Raw genomic sequence first — 18,821 nt, 5'->3', positions numbered from 1 at the left:
TTGAATTTTTTGAGTTTTGGTATTTTTGTGATTTTACCTTTTCCAGTTTTACAGCCCATTCAGTTTAGACACAAATTCTAAAGTTTGAAGATAATTTTGAGTTAGTAGCTTTGCCATTTTATATGAAATTTTTTTGATCTCATTACATATTTTGTGTGTTGTTTGGTTGCTGTCACACTAATATTCCTACTGACATTCATCAGTGGTCCTAAAAATTAACAGATAAACTCACCCAATACCAGCTTCATATCTTTCAATGGGTATTACTCCCCCATAAAATGGTCCCCCATATCTACACATAGCATCAGAAGATGGAGGCATTATCACATTCCTGAAGCTGGCTCTAGTAGAGAACACGTCAAACAAATCTGTGACTGGTGGCACATAATTGTTCTTATTGAAGACATGCAGTAATAGTTTGGTGTCACTACTGAATTCTGGGATACCACATATCTTACTGAACATAGACCCATCTACATACACCTTCAAACACCAAGTTTTCTGAAAGAACAAAAAAAGAAGGTACATTTCTTTAAGTTCCTATGTTTTATATATAGTGGTCTTTCTATATCTAGAAACAAGATAGAGAATACCCATTTATTAACCATCTAAGTACATTATAGCCAAAAATGACTGTTTATTAAAAATTACATGTTTTCTGTAATGGCCCTGTTTTTTCTGTAATGGACCTGTATTAATGCCCAGTTTGTCTGTGTTAAGCCCAGTTAGGGTTTTTAATAAAGTAAATAAAATTCAGTTGTAAATAGTATAATACCTTTTTGTATTTTATTTTGTATAACAAGCAACCAACATTAAAGAACCATATTAAGGGATCACTGTTCATCTTGTTTTTCCAACACATAACTTCTTTCAACTTTATATCTTGGATATTTGGTATATTTAAAAGATTTATCATGGTGAAGTACAAATATTTTTCTTTCAAACTAAACTGTCATTAAAAGAGTAAGAGGGTACATCAAATTGGCAGCAACACATACACTTTTGTTCAGTTGGTTAATAAATGTATTAAGAAATGGGTGTTTTTATAATGGCCCTTTTATATGTCCTCGGTCAGTAATAATGGCCTAGGATGTCTGTAATGGCCCTCTGCGTTGCCTCAGGCCATTACAGACTTCACTGACCATTATTACAAACCTTGGACATATAACAGGGCCATTATAAAAACACCCATTCATTAATACTATATGAATTCCTTTCTGCTGGGACAATTACGGCAACCAGTATATAAGGAAGATTTAAGGTGTGTCTGACCAATGCAAAGCTGGTTACAAGATAGACAATGTTGGTTTAGTATACTATTCCCCATCCTCCCATTTACCCATATTATATGTAACTTACTGTTTCTTATCAACTTGTGTATAGTAAAAAAATTGATTCATTTAAATAAAATTGAGAAAGGAAATGGGGAATGTGTCAAAGCGACAACAACCCGACCATAGAGCAGACAACAGCCGAAGGCCACCAATGGGTCTTCAATGTAGGAGAAACTCCCCCACCCGGAGGCATCCTTCAGCTGGCCCCTTAAAAAATATTTTTTCAACGTTTTTCTTGTTCACATGTTGAGGAAGAACTTATTTTGTTTGTTTCAATGGCTTTTTGAGGTTGTTCAAAGAAATCATTCTGTGTTTGCAGGATGATCACCAATTATTATGAAACTATAACTAAGGTCCATATGTTTTATAAATTTGGATAAATCAAACTTAAGTCAGAGTGCAAGGGAAAAAAATTGTGATTTTTCAAAATTGTAAAGGGGCATAACTCTAGAACGGTAAGTGATACACTGTTCAAAATCTAACTTTGTCTGTAGTATCGGTTCATCTTACTCTTAGCACTGTGCAAGAGTTAAAAAAAAAAGGAACAAGAAAACTTAGGTTAAGAGTATGGAAACGAAATGGGACAAGGGTAACAGTTAACTAGAGGCTCTAAAGAGCCTGTGTCGCTCACCTTGGTCTATGTGAATATAAACAAAGGACACAGATGAATTCATGACAAAATTGTGTTTTGGTGATGTGATGTGTTTGTACATCTTACTTTACTGAACATTCTTGCTGCTTACAATTATCTCTATCTATAATGAACTTGGCCCAGTAGTTTCAGAGGAAAATATTAGTAAAAAATTACAAATTTTATGAAATGTGTTAAAAATTGACTCTAAAGGACAATAACTCCTCAGGGGGTCAATTGACCATTTTGGTCATGTTGACTTATTTTTAGGTCTTACTTTGCTGTACATTATTGTTTACAGTTTATCTCTATCTATAATAACATTCAAGATAATAACCAAAATCAGCAAAATTTCCTTTGGGCCAGGTGAGCTAAAAATACAAGGCACATTGCCTACAGCAGGAGCATAACAATCATCTTACCTCAATCTGATCATATTTCTCATAATCAACTACCATCTTATAGTCATGGAAACCAGCTGATGGGTCAAAATCTAGGTCATCATCAGTGTAAAGTGGAGTCAAAGAATCATTATACAATCTACACCAGGACACTAAATATGGACTTGTACCTGAAACAAATATAAATTTAAACTAAAAATAAGGATCATAAGTGTTTCTTGTTTTATATTAGGCTGTTGTTTTTCCTGACGCTAGTAATTTTGGGGCCCTTTATAGCTTGTGGTTCAGTGTGAGCCAAGTCTATATGTTAAAGACCTTACATTGACTTATAATGGATTAATTTCACAAATTGTGACTTGGATGGAGAGTTGTCTCATTGGCACTCATAAGTCATCTGCTTTTTACATCAGAGGCCCCCGAGGGGCCTCGGGTGTATTGCCATCGCCTACTTTTCAATTCGCGCAAAGATCAAAGAGATGCATATATAATTAGTTTTGGAATAATAACCGACATTATAGACCCGTGGACCTATAAAGTGCAGAATAAAATTCCGTATCACTTCTTTTAAATTCATGTTTTCAATGGATACTCAGTTTTTTTAATTTTTCTTAATGCAAAATTTATAATATGAAAATGTTTTGTCGTTAGAAATATTTGTATTTTAATCAAACGATCTTCAATATCAAAAAATTGTTGTTGCGGATGAATACCACGAGTGCGCAAGAGGGCAAGAGCGAGCGTGTAGAAAATCGAGAGGAAATCAATTCACACATTTATACACAGAAAGGTAATTATATTTCAATTATTTGATTTGGAGTAACCTTTTTAAACCGTTTGTAGCATATATTTGTCTATAATATTAACGTAGCAAAACCAGGAAAATTTAATCTGTCATAATATTAAAATAAATTATCAGGTCACGTCCCCCGCAGCCATTTTGAAAATACCAGCAGATTGGGTAGGAGTAACAAGAACCTGCAAGGCCTTTAAAGATAAGGTTACTATTTGTGTATTTTTTATAACAACAATTTGTTTTTATAAAGATCTCAACAATTTGTTGAGTTAAATTTCTTTTCTTCGTAAATAACAAGAAGATTGATCACTTGGACACACACACAGAACTATTTTCTGTTTTTTAAGATACTGTTTCGGATTTTCGCTCCTTCTCCGACTTAGTTTGTTGCATTAGTATATGTGAATATGTCCCCTTGACTGGAAAATACGCGGAATTTGTAATGACTTTGACTATGTCTATGTAAGTAATTCTAATATATAATTATTGGTTGAATTTATTGTTTATATAATATTCAGAGAAGACTTTTTCTTCTTCCTATAGAGTTGGACTCTTTTTGAGTGTATAAAGACTCTTGCTTGTGAAATCAAGAGTCTTACTTTACACTGAAATGTCAGAATTTGGGTTAATCACATTTACTGAATTACTATAGATATATTGGGAGAAACCTTACAGTTTTGGAGATATAAATATAGATTAACTGTCCTGTTTTTTAAGTCTTCCTTAGCTTGTAGTATTGTATTATTTTGACCATACATGACATGTATCGCCAAAATTATATGATAATTTGATGACATACTTGTGCTTATCATTCTCTACAGCATTATTTAATTTAAATGTGTAACCATATCCATGTCAAATTTTAGTAACTTATATTAGACATTTGTTCACACATACATGCATATGTGCATATGAGAACTTGAATTGAGCAAATATGATTAGTTATATCTAAGAGAAATCAGTTAACTTTATCTATGAGCACCCATGAGATCTTAAATTGAGCAAATATGATCAGTTATATATATGTTGAGTAAAATTTGAGCTAGATCTACTCAATTGAGTTAGATATATATCAATATTGAGACTAATCTTAATGGTTATTTGAGCACACATGAGCCTATTTATACTATTGAGAGCAATATTGGGATACTGCATGAGCAAACTAAGCAAATCTTTATTGAGACAAACTTATGAGCGCTATATTTTTAAATTTGTTCTTGACAATTTTTTGTTTATTTTTAAAAAAAATATAGGGACAACAGAGTTGGTGTATGTGGGTTCGATTCCCACCCTAGGCATTCATTTATATTGGCTGGTGCAAAGCAGGCAGTTTAGCTTAGTGGCCCCACACTGACTCTGTTGTTCATATGTTACTTAAAAAAATTAGGCGGCATCGTTCAGGTCTTGCCATCTTTATTTTTCTATTCGAAAATCAGACACAACAAAACCATTGAATAATTGTGAAAATTATACCACAGATAACTATGGTAAAACTTTAATTGCTTTTGGCATAATTAAACTTGGCTGCCATCCAAGATCTAAAAAGTTTTTATATTGATGAATTATATATATCAGATTTGGATTCTTTTGGTTACAAAACATTTTGGATGGTACATGTAGGTAGCGGCCAAATCTTTATTCCTAAAGGCTTAAAGCTTTCAGGTCTGAAAATTGCCCAAAATCATCACATTTTGACAAATTTGGAACAATAAAATGTACTTTTATGAAAAGAACTGATTTATTGAGTGTTAAGACTTTTGAAATAGACCCAAATTACGAACCAAATTGAGAACTTTTTGGAGTTTTATAGTTTAGGCTATTTTGGGCAATAAGTGAAACTTGTCCTTTGAATCAGTGGTTTCACAATAACCATTATATTCTTAGTATCTGTTAGAAGATAGCTCTTTCACAGTACATTGTTAAACTTAAAGATAAATATATACCGACAATGACCAATATTAATGATGGAATGAGATTATACATGTATATATACTGTTTTATATTGTTACATGTACATACATAAATGAAAATTAAAACCAAACTGTTGTCATTATTCATAAAAAAAGAAAAGGGAGGTATGATTGGTATAAATCAGACACCAGCTCTAGACAAAATGATGAAAAAGAAATAAAGCTTATAACCATACAACATTTTTACAATCAGAAAAAAACTATACATAAATCAGTTAGAAATAGCCATGAAATGTCAAATGTTAAACAATATATACAAGAAAACTAATGGCCACATCAATGTACAATCGGGAAATCAAGATATACACCAAAAAATTACAAGGCCTGTTTTACAGGTTTCTTACAAAGGACCGACACATTCATATGGTAGTTGTGTTCTATATGTATAGTGCAAAATGATCTCACTGCTAAACCAGTGGTATCCAAAGTATTAAATCCAGAACAAAGTAAAAAAAACCTAACAGTTGAAAAACTATCCAAATGTTGTGATATTCAATTAACAAAAATACCATCATTAGCAAATGGCTATCTACATATAATACATTGTAATATTTACAATGAACCATTTAATAATTAAAAACCAATTGTTCAAAGAACAATTGAAGGTCTTTCCACAAGTGAAGATCTATTTTATTATCAAAATATTAAAAATCAATCTAAAATGTCAGTTCCTATGGCTTTATAATATATAAATATGAATTTAAAGCAAAGGTCAATATCTAGAACGTGCAAATTACCTATGACCTTGACCTCAATTTCAAGGTCATAAACCAAGGATCTCAAATCAAAAGACCCTAGGTCTTTATTATGTATATGGTTAATGAGTTATATGACTTTACGCATAATTCTAAATATAAGATGGGCAAAAACTCCTATTTATTGTTTACGCACCCTTTCAACAAAAATTTATAAGTAACGGCATGTCGCAACTAACAATTTAGTGAAAATAAGATGTAGATATGTTATAAGGTTTTGAAAATAAGTAAAAATAAGCCAAAATAAAAAATTTAGAATATGACCTTGACCCTTGACCTTGAACTAATTTTCATTTTTTATGGACCAAGGATCTCAAATTAAAAGACCCTAGGTCTCTATCACTCATGGTTTACCAATTAGAAATGCAAATCACTTATATCAAATACATAAGGGGGAATAACTCTCATATGGAGTATCAGGATAGCTTCGGTTAAAACTAAACTCCGAATCCTGAAGATGTAACGAGCAATTTGGTAAAATAAATTTGTTGTAATCTTTTACGGTTGCGAAGGAGTAGTGGCCACAAGAAAAACAGTGTTTGGGGAGATAACTCTTACTGCGCGGTTGTCAGTTTTAAAGCGTATAAACTATACGATATCATATTCCAAATATCTAAGCGACATCTTTTGAAACAACAAAATTACGCAAGAAAAAAAATTAGGCGGAAGTAAAAAAAAAATAATAATCAGAACAAAATCAATAGGTCTTTCCACGGAAAGGTGGAAAGACCTTATTAGAAAACAGAACCTACAATGTACATGTATAGCTGCTAATTTAAAAAAAAATATAATGGATAAATGATTGACTGTGTTACAATAAAACCAAGATACAAATGTAACTCAGTGAAGCTATTTATGAACATTTAAAGAGTTTGTGTTGACTGCAACAAAAATCTAGAATAAGGGATAGTAATCTTGCTGTGTTAACATCCATTTAATTAGCAATTGATCCAAAAGCTAAATGTTTCTGAAAAAAAGACCTGGATACTACATGTACAAACATTGTTAATTAATGCCATTTGTAGAGCAGGATCTGCTTACCCATCCAGAGCACCTGAGATCACCTGTTTTGGTGGGGTTCGTGTTGCTCAGTCTTTAGTTTTCTATGTTGTTTCTAGTGTACTTTTATTTGTATGCATGTCTTTTTCAGTTTTAGTCATGGAATTGTAAGTTTATTTTCCATTTATGAGTTTGCTGTTCATCTGGTATCTTTAGCCCCAAAGTTTCCCCTGGGTCAATTATTTTTTTCGCCACCTCTTTCGCCAAAACAATATATTTTCCCCCACTTTATTTTTTAATTAACCACAATATTACAATTTATCTGTTTTGATATGATTGTCTTGAACCTCTTTTTCATAGTTCAGTGAGTGACTATATAGCTACTCGAAGAATTGTTTGCTATGTTGATTCTCTATTATAAGTTATACGCTAACGATTTTTGTATGTGTGCATATATATGGTCATTATGCCAATCTAACAGTTCTCATTTGACCAAGTAATCATTGATAATTCACAAAGTTAAGTTTCCTAGTTCAAGTCAGTATCTCAGATATGATAGCATATTATATTTAATATTTGTACTATATTGTATGGTGAACATATCTGTCTGGTAGGTATAATATAAACACCTGTCATTTATCAATAATTCAACACAACTTGAGGTCCTCTGATGTTCAGTACTTCAGTACTTTGATTTCTAATCACTTTAACATATATAACTGTGTAGTGTTTTAAAATTATAATTATAAATTTTTATCTCTGAACTTATCAAACAATTTCATAACACAATGTAAGAATATAGGTTGGTACTGACCTGCCACAATCTGTATACCACATGATGGACGAGCAGGTGATGTACTGGTATCTACTGGTTCTTGGTCAGTAACAGTTGTGTTGACAGTGTTTGTGATATTGTATACCACATCTTCATCGTCGGTTTTAACAGTCTGTACTATTTCATATGGTTGTGTTGTTGTCATCACCATGGTAGTGGTAGACATTGTAGGTGGCGCTGTCACATTCTCATTACCAAACTTATCAGATAAATATTTGGTACAATTACATGCAGTGCAGTTCTAAAACAAAAAAGAGATTCATGGCATTACTTATTAATTATATGCACAAATTTGATTACTGCATTTATTAACTGACAAAGCCATTGTGCATTTAAAACTTTCACAGTCATCTTAGTGGGTTTTCCTATGTACATTATGCCATCTGTTTGTTGTTCTGTCTTTATTTTAGTTTTATATGTTGTGTTTTGTGTACTGTTGTTGGTCCTTTTCTATTTTAGCCATGGAGTTGTCAGTTTATTTTCAACTTATGAGTTTAAATGTCCCTTTTGGTATTTTTTACCTCTCTTTTGTATATTTTTTACCTCTCTTTTGTATCTTTTTTTACCTCTCTTTTGTATCTTTTTATTACATTCTTTTACCACTCAAGAGTCTAAGAAAAACTTTAATTAGAAACAAAACAATGTTTAAATCTTATTTCTTGTCTTGATTTATCATTTATCCAGTGCTAAAGGAGGGGCCTCTGTGGACGAGTGGTCTAAGGAGTTACTTCTTTAATCGCTAGCCAGTCAACACTGAGGTTGTGAGTTTAAACTTCACTTTTGCAGGTGCACTTGACTTTAATCTTAATTGACTACGAATGTCAGTTTTTCAATCTAAGATTGGTGGTATTCTCTGAGAATAAAAATAAAACTTGTAGCCATGAAATTGCCCAAAATTGGAGCTTAAAAGTGTTTTAAAGCACAGAAAATGGAATCAAATCCAGTGCTAACTGTAAAATACAGTTGTAAAACATTCTGTCCTACCTCTGGTATAGGTGTGATGAAACAACAGCTGCAGACTTCCTGTGTCCAGTCTGATTCCCTGTAATGATTGTAGGTAGCTATACCATCTACTGGTCCCTCCCATAACATAACCTCTGTGACAGCATGACCTTCACCACTGGCTGCTTGGATGGATAACTAAAAAATACAAGGAAACGTTCGGTGTACATTTTAAAGTGAAAATAAATTTTGGCACTGCCAAAAAAAAATGCATGTCTTACAACAGATGAAAAGGAATGATCAATCTGCAAAAAATCCTCCAGCCTCCAGAATAGCAAACAGTACTGTGTTATTCCCTCCCTTAAAAAAAATATTTTCTATGCATCTGGCTGGCTTTTCATACATGAGAATATGGAATAATTCATTCGAATTCAAATTTTTTATAACCTTTGTCCACAATTTTCTATTTTGATAAAAACAGTAATGTGACATAAGCTAAAAAATTTCAAAGAGATGAAGTTTCGTTGAACTACCGCATCTTTTTCTGCTGTTTGAAAAATGAAATTAACAACAAATAGCCATCACAGAAATAAGTAAGTCTAATATATAGTAAACAATTTCTATAAAATAATCCTACCAGATACTTGCTACCTCTATTGTAATCAGCAGGCTTATAATAAAGTTGAGTAAACAATTTCTATAATATCCTCCAGTTATAAAACCTATCCTACCTGATATTCCCCACCCCCGTTGAAATCAGCTGGTCTATAATACCCTCCTGTAAATAACTGCTCCTTTTTGACATCTCTAGCCAGTTTTATCCAAATCTCATCCTCTGTTATATGATTTCCAACATTTTGATCTCTGTATTCCAAGTTCCACTTTTCCCCACTGGGATCCTCCATGCCCGTCTGCACTACTCTCTTCCAGTTTGTACCACTGACCAATGAGACTGGATTACTAGGACATGTGACAACTGTTGGAGAGGCCATGTGCAGAAAAATACCTAAAAAATAAAGACTATCAATATCACTGAAAACTTCTTGTATAATAACATGTTATATCAATATGGGTCTTAGATGTAACTGTAAATTCTCTAAAAAAAAAAATTGTTTGCTCTAAATGTAAAAAAAAATATCTTATTAAAAGTGAGGTAATTGAAATCTACTATTCAAATCAAACTACAAGTCATTAAATCAAGGGTTTTCTTGGAAACTATTTTCTGTATTATCTAACTATGTTATTTTTTCTGAAACAATGCATCATATTTTTTGTTCCCTTTGTGCTTTCATTGCTTTTCTATAATTTACATTCTATTCCTGCAATTTAATTTCGTATAAGAAATTCAAGTCTTCATTTCTTGTTTCTTGCTAGAAAATTAAACTCTTTTAACAGTTGATAAGTCAAAAACAAACTTTAGCAACCATCTTTATTATCGATATTCCTAATTCTAATTCTACTGAACCTTGTAAAAAGACTTACCAGACACATGCAATGATGAGCTAAACCAGACTTGATCATTTCTATAATCCAGTCCAGCTACAACTCTGCCAGCGGTTGGTTGACTACCATCATAAAAGACAGAGTTAGACTGGTCCTCAATGAAATGTCCTGCTTTGTTTGTTACTCTAAGCTTGACTTTGTATGGCATGTCGTTCTAAAGGAGAAAGATAGAAAATACGAGCTTTCAATCATTTTTTCTGAATAACATACGAGTCGTATCGGATAGTAATCGACAATATATTTTTTCTATATTTGTCTTCAGTTAATGCACATTTTCTTTTTAATTCAGTGTTTTAAATATACTCACACATTTTCTTTTAATTCAGTGTTTTAAATATACTCAATCAAAGTACAGTTGGACACACAAAAGGTAAAAAGATACAAAAGTTTGAGGTTCAACATTTTCAGTGTGTGTTGTGACTATAAATGCAACTAGACCTTTTTCTTTTTAAACATCTCAAAGACTTCCATTTTCTAAAAATTAAAGAAATTCTACTTGGGTATATACCCTGTTTAAATTTGTTTCCCCTGAAAAATTTCCAAATTTTCAGAATCTTATTCCTTGTAAATAAAGTATATTGTCAAACATCTGACCTATCCTTATTTTTAATAAACTATTGTTCAATTGATCTCTCAAATATAAATTAATAAAAGTGATCCGTTTCTTTTGTTGTACAGTATTTATTTACCTGTAAATCCAGATCAACAAATGTATAGTCTGTAAAGTTACTGTCTAAACTGATCCAATCCACTTCCACATTCTGTGTGGATCCAACGTTACAGGAACTATTCCTCCACAATGACACCTGGTAGGATTTTATGTCAGACTCTGGGTCTGTGTAATTCTCCCAGTATACATATAATGAGGAACTGTCAGAGGTGTAACTTATAGGCTGCAAAACAATGTTAATTAGTCTTGTATTATTTTAACTTTTAGTTTCTTGTGTACAATTTGGAGTTTAGTATGGTGTTCATTATCACTGAACCGGTATATATTTGTTTAGGGGCCAGCTGAAGGATGCCTCCGGGTGCGAGAATTTCTCGTTGCATTGAAGACCTGTTGGTGACCTTCTGCTGTTGTCTGCTCTATGGTCGGGCTGTTGTCTCTTTGGCACATTCCCCATTTCCATTCTTAATTTTATTAATTGTATAACTACTTGATAGCTTTCAGTTAAGATTCACATTTTTAAAACATTGTTATTATTGGTCAAATACAATCTTAACAAATTTAAAATGGATCTTAAAGCCTCTTTTAAATTCTGTGCCTGTCCCAAGTCAGAAGCCAGTAGTTCAATAATTATCATGGATTCATTTCTGTAATACATGTTTTTTATGGATCTTGTTTCGCTATATTAGACTGTTAGTTTTCTCAATTGAATTGTTTCATATTTTTCAATGTTGGAGCCCTTTTCTCACTGGCAATCATACCTTATAACAAAAGACTTTCAAATTTTGGAGATGAAACATGCAATTTCTGTGTCATTTGGTCACTTGTGGAGAGTTGTCTCATTGGCAGTCATACCACATCTTCTTTTTTATATATATATATAATATCAAATATATGAAACAGTCTACTGAACCAGATTTCATAATATTTTTCATGTCATTTTGTTGCTGTCATTGAAGTATACCCCATCTCTTCTTTTTCTATTTATAAACAAATAGCAGGTAAATACTAACCATATCAAAATAAGGCCCAGTCTTCATTCTACCAACCAATGGAGGGCTGTTATCTATTGTGAACTCATGGTAAGTCATGTTACATTCTCCTGACCTGTCTACACCTGTAAATGTCAGAACAAAAATAAATATTCTGTACTGGATATTTTTTCCCCTAGTTTTTAGCTAAATATAATTATTATAACAAAATATTAGAAAGGGAAAAGTTTTGGTGTTACCCTTCTTTAACCTCACAAATCAAGTAAGGGTGAAAACTTAGATTTGATAAAACCATTTCATAAATAATATGCTACTTTATTAGTTTTTCAGCTTCATACTCAATGAAAACACTTCTGTAGACTTACCCATAACAAAGACATAATATTTCTGTCCTGCAGTAAGATTTAAGTTTTCCATTTTAATGTAGGTGTCAGTTTTGATGTTGGTCAGATTATATTCTGTAAACATCTTCATCTTCTCTTCATTAGTTGTATCTCCTCCATCAACCTAAAGAAAAACAAATTAAGGTGGTACCCAACACTTTCACTAAAATCAATTTGGCTCGTTTAATTTTCATAAAATTTAGTCAAAGTATTTACTTTGACCATTTAACAAAAATATAAAAATTTCAAAAATTTTGAACCAACCGTTTTGTCAGAAAAATTACACTGGTTATATAGCAGTTTGACAAACAGCAATTTTGATCATTGGAAAGTTTAATATTCCTTTTACAACACAACGTAATTAAAACGTTTAGCTGACTTTACAGAGTTATCTCCCTGTAGTGTTAGGTACCACCTTAATCCACATAGATTGGTAACCACTGAAATAAATATGAAACAATGAAACATGGCTAAATAATTTTTGATTACTTAAATTATTTTTGAATAAAATTACAGTTTAATCTTAAAAGAAAAATAACAATGTGTTATTTTTTAACATTTTTCTTCTCAATGTGAATATTTAGTATTTTTTGTTGAACAAATGAACACTTAGTTGATACGGCATCTGTAGGTCAAGCCATGGAAAGATATAGTTTGACTTACATAATGTGTGCAGCTAGTTCCCATGGCGTCTGTATTATTCGACATAGCCACATAATACATCAAAATTTCTATCTTTGATTCAAATCCACTGAATTGTACATCTACATAAGTCCCAACACTCAGGATTGACTCCATGTTTATTGTGCCAGCTAATAAAAAGAAAAAAAAAGACAGATTAAAGACTTGATTATTAAGACAAAACAGATTTATCTGATGACATAACAGTATTCAAACTATTTGTGTAAAACTCAATACATTTAAGAAATGATTTTGTGATAGTGTGTTTAAACCTCCAGTACAGAAGGTTGTGGGTTCAGAATCCTGGCCAGGTCAAATCATTTATGATTGTGAGTTATTTGTAGGACATTTGCCTATACTAGATTTCATGCACAGTTGATATTTCAATGTGTAGGCTGAAAACGTTGCATCATATAATACTTTTCTATGTGATCTTTTCAAATTTCACACAGGCAAATTAGCCCTATGTTTTACTGGTAAATAGATCGACTACAATGAGGGGGGATAGGATCTTTATCGGGACTCCGGGATCAGGTGTTTTTAAGCTGGGGATTTCGGGATTGACCCTTTCGGGATCCAGGAATATTTTTTTCGACTTTCGGGACTTCAGGATTTCGTGTTTGTAAGTCCGGGATTTCGGGATCTCGTGTTTTTAAGCCCGGGATTTCGGGATCAGGACCCCTCCTACCCCCTCTCTACAATGTTCTACTTTGATTGCCTCTCCTGGTTTAAAACATACCTTTGAGTAACACCATCCATAAGTTGATGTTTTCATACAGAACTTTTGTATTGATATGAACATTATATAGATTTATGATGCTATAACTTGCCCTTTTGTGTATAAAATGAAATCTGACATAGAAAACCAAAGTATGTGTCATAACGAAAGCTTCAAATGCAACGATTTAATCAAAATGCATTAGTATTGAAAAACTTGTTAGAATTTATTTTGTGAATCATAGGTGGATCCAGAGGGGGGTGTTAAGTCAGCAGGTCCCCTTATGAAAAGTTCTGAATCCACCACTGTGAATTGACAAAAGACTGGAATTATAACAGTAGAGTTTAAGTACCTGTTACACCTCCATCAAATCCCACATAGAATCCATTTGAGGACACTTCTACCATGGAGTAGGAGGAACTATATGCTCTCACGGAAAAATAATATCTTCCTGCTCCAGGGGTCAAATGAAGGTCAAAGAATATAACGGACTTGTTGAGTCCTACATCAGTAAATGGTACTGTATCATCTCTTGTCTTGGCAAACCTTCTATCTGTTCCCAAGGCAACCTCATATTTCACAATTTTCTGGTCTAATGGCTGTGCTTCAAGATCTGCTTGGTCTATCTGAATGCCTGCCTTTCCTGCAATTGATGCAAATAAGAATATTCTAAAAAAATATGGTTAATGATATATAAAATTTCACTTTAATGTCCAAATTTTCCCTATAAATAAACTAGAGGCTCTAAAGAGCCTGTGTCGCTCACCTTGGTCTATGTGCATATTAAACAAAGGACACAGATGGATTCATGACAAAATTGTGTTTTGCTGATAGTGATGTGTTTGTAGATCTTACTTTACTGAACATTCTTGGTACTTAGAATTTTCTCTATCTATAATAAACTTGGACCTTTAGATACAGTGAAAAATATTTTGTAAAAATTTACAAAAATTTACCAAATTAGTGAAAATTGTTAAAAATTGAAGAAAATGGGCAACAACTCCTTAAGGGTCAACTGACGATTTTGGTCATGTTGACTTATTTCTAGATCTTATTTAGCTGAACATTATTGCTGTTTACAAGTTATCTCTATCTATAACAATATTCAAGATAATAACCAAAAACAGCAAAATTTCCTTAAAATTACTAATTCAGGGGCAGCAACCCAACAACAGGTTATCCGATTTATCTGAAAATTTCAAGGCAGATAGATCTTGACCTGTTACACCATTTTACCCCTGTCAGATTTGCTCTAAATGCTTTGGTTCTTGAGTTATAAGCCCAAAACTGCATTTTACCCCTATGTTCTATTTTTAGCCATGGCGGCCATCTTGGATGGTTGGCCGGGTCACTGGACACATTTTTTAAACTACATACCCTAAAGATGGTTGTGGCCAAGTTTGGATTGATTTGGCCAAGTAGTTTCAGAGGAGAAGATTTTTGTAAAAGATTACTAAGATTTACGAAAAATGGTTAAAAATTGACTATAAAGGGCAATAACTCCTAAAGGGGTCAACTGACCATTTCGGTCATGTTGACTTATTTGTAAATATTACTTTGCTGAACATTATTGCTGTTTACAGTTTATCTCTATCTATAATAATATTCAAGATAATAACCAAAAACAGCAAAATCTCCTTAAAATTACTAATTCAGGGGCAGCAACCCAACAACAGGTTATCTGATTTATCTGAAAATTTCAGGGCAGATAGATCTTGACCTGTTACACAAGTTTACCCCTTGTCAGATTTGCTCTAAATGCTTTGGTTTTTGAGTTATAAGCCAAAAACTGCATTTTACCCCTATGTTCTATTTTTAGCCATGGCGGCCATCTTGGATGGTTGGCCGGGTCACCGGACACATTTTTTAAACTAGATACCCCAATGATGATTTCGGCCAAGTTTGGTGTAATTTGGCCCAGTAGTTTCAGAGGAGAAGATTTTTGTAAAAGTTAACGACGCCGGACGACGCCGGACGACAGACGACGGACGACAGACGACGGACGACGGACGACGGACGCCAAGTGATGGGAAAAGCTCACTTGGCCCTTTGGGCCAGGTGAGCTAATAAATTCATTTGTTCCTTTTTTCCCCATTCAAAAAAACTCCATATAAACTATGAAAAATGAATTAATATTTTTAAAAAGACATGATATTCATTATTTAATTTGAATAAAAATTAAACTTTTTTTTTAATGACTTCTAAAAATTACCAGTTAGAATGTCCACTTGAGCAATAGTATCGCTAGGTAAACCAAACCCATCCCAGTTGGCAAACACAATAGACTGGGAGGACAGGACGTTCAAATCATATCCTGTCATATCTCCGTCAAACACTCGACCAGGAAGTAAGGCATTCTGTTGTATGGTCACTCCGTCTGACCGCAGGAAGTAAGAGTATCCAATAGCTGTGGTCACCTTGACCAGTGAGTAATACAACTCTCCATTGAGTAAGGATAGGCCATCTACCATTCCTTCTGTTAATACTGCAAATTAATTTAAAAACATTTCCATCAATCTGCACAGATGTAAGCAAATTGTAAGTATGGGATATGAGTAGATATAGGAGGTACATAGTTTACAAACTACTTTGAAAGTCAAACAACTTTATTTTTATCCTCATAGTCATTGCAAAACATTGAACAAATCCCAATACAAAGTCCTTTTAAGGGGGCAAGCTGAAGCACACCTTTCTCTCCAGGACTTTCTTGCTGTGTTGAAGACCCATTCGTGGCCTTTCAGCGGTTTTTTACTCTTTTGTCAGGTTGTTGTCTTTTGGACACTTTCCCCATTTCCAGTCTCAATTTCCTCTTGGTTATGTAAATATGTTAATTTCTCCAAATATTAATAAGCTGTCAGTATAAAGGAGCATTGTCTGGTTAAAACTCATTTCTGAATCTTATCAACATTTTGTAACCAATGAGGCCAACCATCATCAGGTTCTTGATGAGATTAATTAATACAGTGTAACCTATGTTTTCCGACACACTGGGGGACCAGAAAGAAATGTCGAATTCAGCAGGGTGTCGGAATAGTCAGGTTTTTTCTGCAAGGATAGCATATTTTGTGATCATGAAAATGTGTGGGTTAAAGCAGGATGTTAGAATACTCAGGTGTTGATTAGGCATGTTGCATTAATATATCTAATAATGAATTGTAAATAAGTTTTAAAAGGCCTTTATATTTAAATGAAAGGGAAATACATTGATGTGACAACAAACTAAATAAAAAAATAACCAAAAACACATCAATCAGGTAAAATAAGTATCAACACAGTTACCAGCTAGGTGTCTTTACAATATGCCCAGCACTAAATCATCCAGATTCATTAAACTTTTGAAAAAAATGTGTCCATAGTACACAGATGACCCACTCACACTATCATTTTCTATGTTTTGTAAAACGTGAAATTGTGGTCAAAACTGTAATTGGCACCAAATTAGAAAGATCATGCCATAGGGAATATGCATACTAAGTGTCAAGTTGATTGGACTTCAACTTCATCGAAAACTACCTTGACCAAAACTTTAACCTGAAGCGAACAGAGGTATGAACGAACGGATGAAGAATGGACAAACAGATCATAGTTCAGTCATTGACACCATATTTTATAAACAACATACAATCCATATCTTTCCAATCAGCTACTACTAAGCCATCCAATCGCTGAACTTTCCACTTATAATTGACAGCTGGGCAAGGATCTCCTGACACGTCCCACCTGGCTCTGTAGGTGTTGGTACTGTCTTGTAGTTGACTGCAAAAACAAAGTGTAATTGGATATAAAAACAACATTGTATTTTTATAATTTCATATCAACATTTCACAAATATTATCAAATTATTACATGGCATTTTTCATATCGCATGTATTATCAGCCCAAGAGCCGCATGGCTCGAGGGCTGATATTGACCGAGGGCTGATGATACATGCGATATGAAAAATGACATGTTATGATCTTTTTATCATATGCTTCAACAGTAGAGAAAAATAACAGATTCAGATATTGATCCTTTTACGTGGTTCCCGAAAAGAAGTTCAAAGAGTAAAAAGTCCACGGACGTCGGACCCAAAATTTGATACATTCAATATGAAATTTTTCTATCATATAGGCATGTGATAGAAAAATTTCATATTAAAAGTATCAACAGAGAAAAAACACATTTTGATATGGACGAATCGACAAAAAAATAATTCTACAATATACTTAATGAACATTCTTTGGAAAAGTCAACTTTTTAAAAGTAACTTTCTAAATAATGTTTCAGAAAACTTTGTAAAGTTTTTCACTGAAATCGTAGCATTGATGTGTATTTTCCGGAATTTGCTGAGTATCACCGGAATGCCATGTGATAACGTTACGGAAAGGCATGTGATAACAATCGAAGCATGTGATAAACATTTCATATCAGCCTGCTAAGCACCAATTCGAAAAATATGGAAAATATTTTAATTTAATGCTATTATCATACTGTAAAAAACATATGTTATTTAGTCTAAGTATATGATAAAAAAGTTTTCTCAATAGTTAAATGTGAAATAATTATAGGATGTCCATATTCATTAGACATGTTAGAAATTCTTTAGTTGATTTTGTAGTAAGAAAACTAGAGACTTTTATACAGTTTTTAATGGTATATGTTGATGTAGTATTTTTTTTTTCACCTACAACTCCCTTCAAAACATGTGTATACCATTACACAAAATAAATTTGGTAACTTTGATTTAAAATTTTGAAATGATGAAACCATGATTATAGAAAATTTTTACTATATTGGAATCTATCCAAACGACTTACCCAGTGTCAGGTGATACTCAATTAAAACATTTTAACTTACACATCAACTGCTGACCCTTCCTCAAGTGTATCCATGACACCAATAGATTCCAGGGGAGATAGCCCTTGACTGACATATGACAAGTAAACACCATTGGAGGAGGTTATACTGGACAGTCCAGCTCCATTGATACCTTTTATGGAAACATAGATCTGAAATAAAGAGAAAAGTGTAAAAATAGATTCAGGGGAGATAATCCTTGACTGACATATGACAAGTAAACACCATCGGGGGAGGCTATACTGGACAGTCCAGCCCCATTGATACCTTTTATGGAAACATAGATCTGAAATAAATCAGAAAAACTTATTTGAAAAACGAATAATAGTACTAAATAATTCTTTATCTATAACCACCCCCCCCCTTCCCAGGAACTTGTA

The 18,821-nt window shown here is 33.0% G+C and overlaps 1 protein-coding gene across 1 annotated transcript in view; it reads right to left on the bottom strand.

Annotated features, from left to right (window-relative positions):
• Positions 1–18,821, bottom strand: part of LOC139501577 (uncharacterized) — a 62,074-nt gene that overhangs the window by 34,183 nt on the left and 9,070 nt on the right. The window contains exons 12-25 of the mRNA XM_071290694.1: positions 18,442–18,593; positions 17,227–17,360; positions 15,817–16,089; positions 13,957–14,247; positions 12,869–13,017; positions 12,188–12,329; positions 11,844–11,947; positions 10,853–11,056; positions 10,143–10,317; positions 9,392–9,666; positions 8,703–8,858; positions 7,698–7,959; positions 2,388–2,536; positions 233–501 (exon numbers count right to left, since the gene is read on the bottom strand). Of these exons, the coding sequence (XP_071146795.1) occupies positions 233–501; positions 2,388–2,536; positions 7,698–7,959; positions 8,703–8,858; positions 9,392–9,666; positions 10,143–10,317; positions 10,853–11,056; positions 11,844–11,947; positions 12,188–12,329; positions 12,869–13,017; positions 13,957–14,247; positions 15,817–16,089; positions 17,227–17,360; positions 18,442–18,593 (2,735 nt within the window). The remainder of the gene's footprint in view (positions 1–232; positions 502–2,387; positions 2,537–7,697; positions 7,960–8,702; positions 8,859–9,391; positions 9,667–10,142; positions 10,318–10,852; positions 11,057–11,843; positions 11,948–12,187; positions 12,330–12,868; positions 13,018–13,956; positions 14,248–15,816; positions 16,090–17,226; positions 17,361–18,441; positions 18,594–18,821) is intronic.

Source organism: Mytilus edulis, chromosome 13 (genome assembly GCF_963676685.1).
Source record: "Mytilus edulis chromosome 13, xbMytEdul2.2, whole genome shotgun sequence".
NCBI lineage: Eukaryota > Metazoa > Mollusca > Bivalvia > Mytilida > Mytilidae > Mytilus > Mytilus edulis.
The sequence above is the reverse complement of the archived record's forward strand: the minus strand, read 5'-3'. Positions and strand labels throughout refer to the sequence as shown.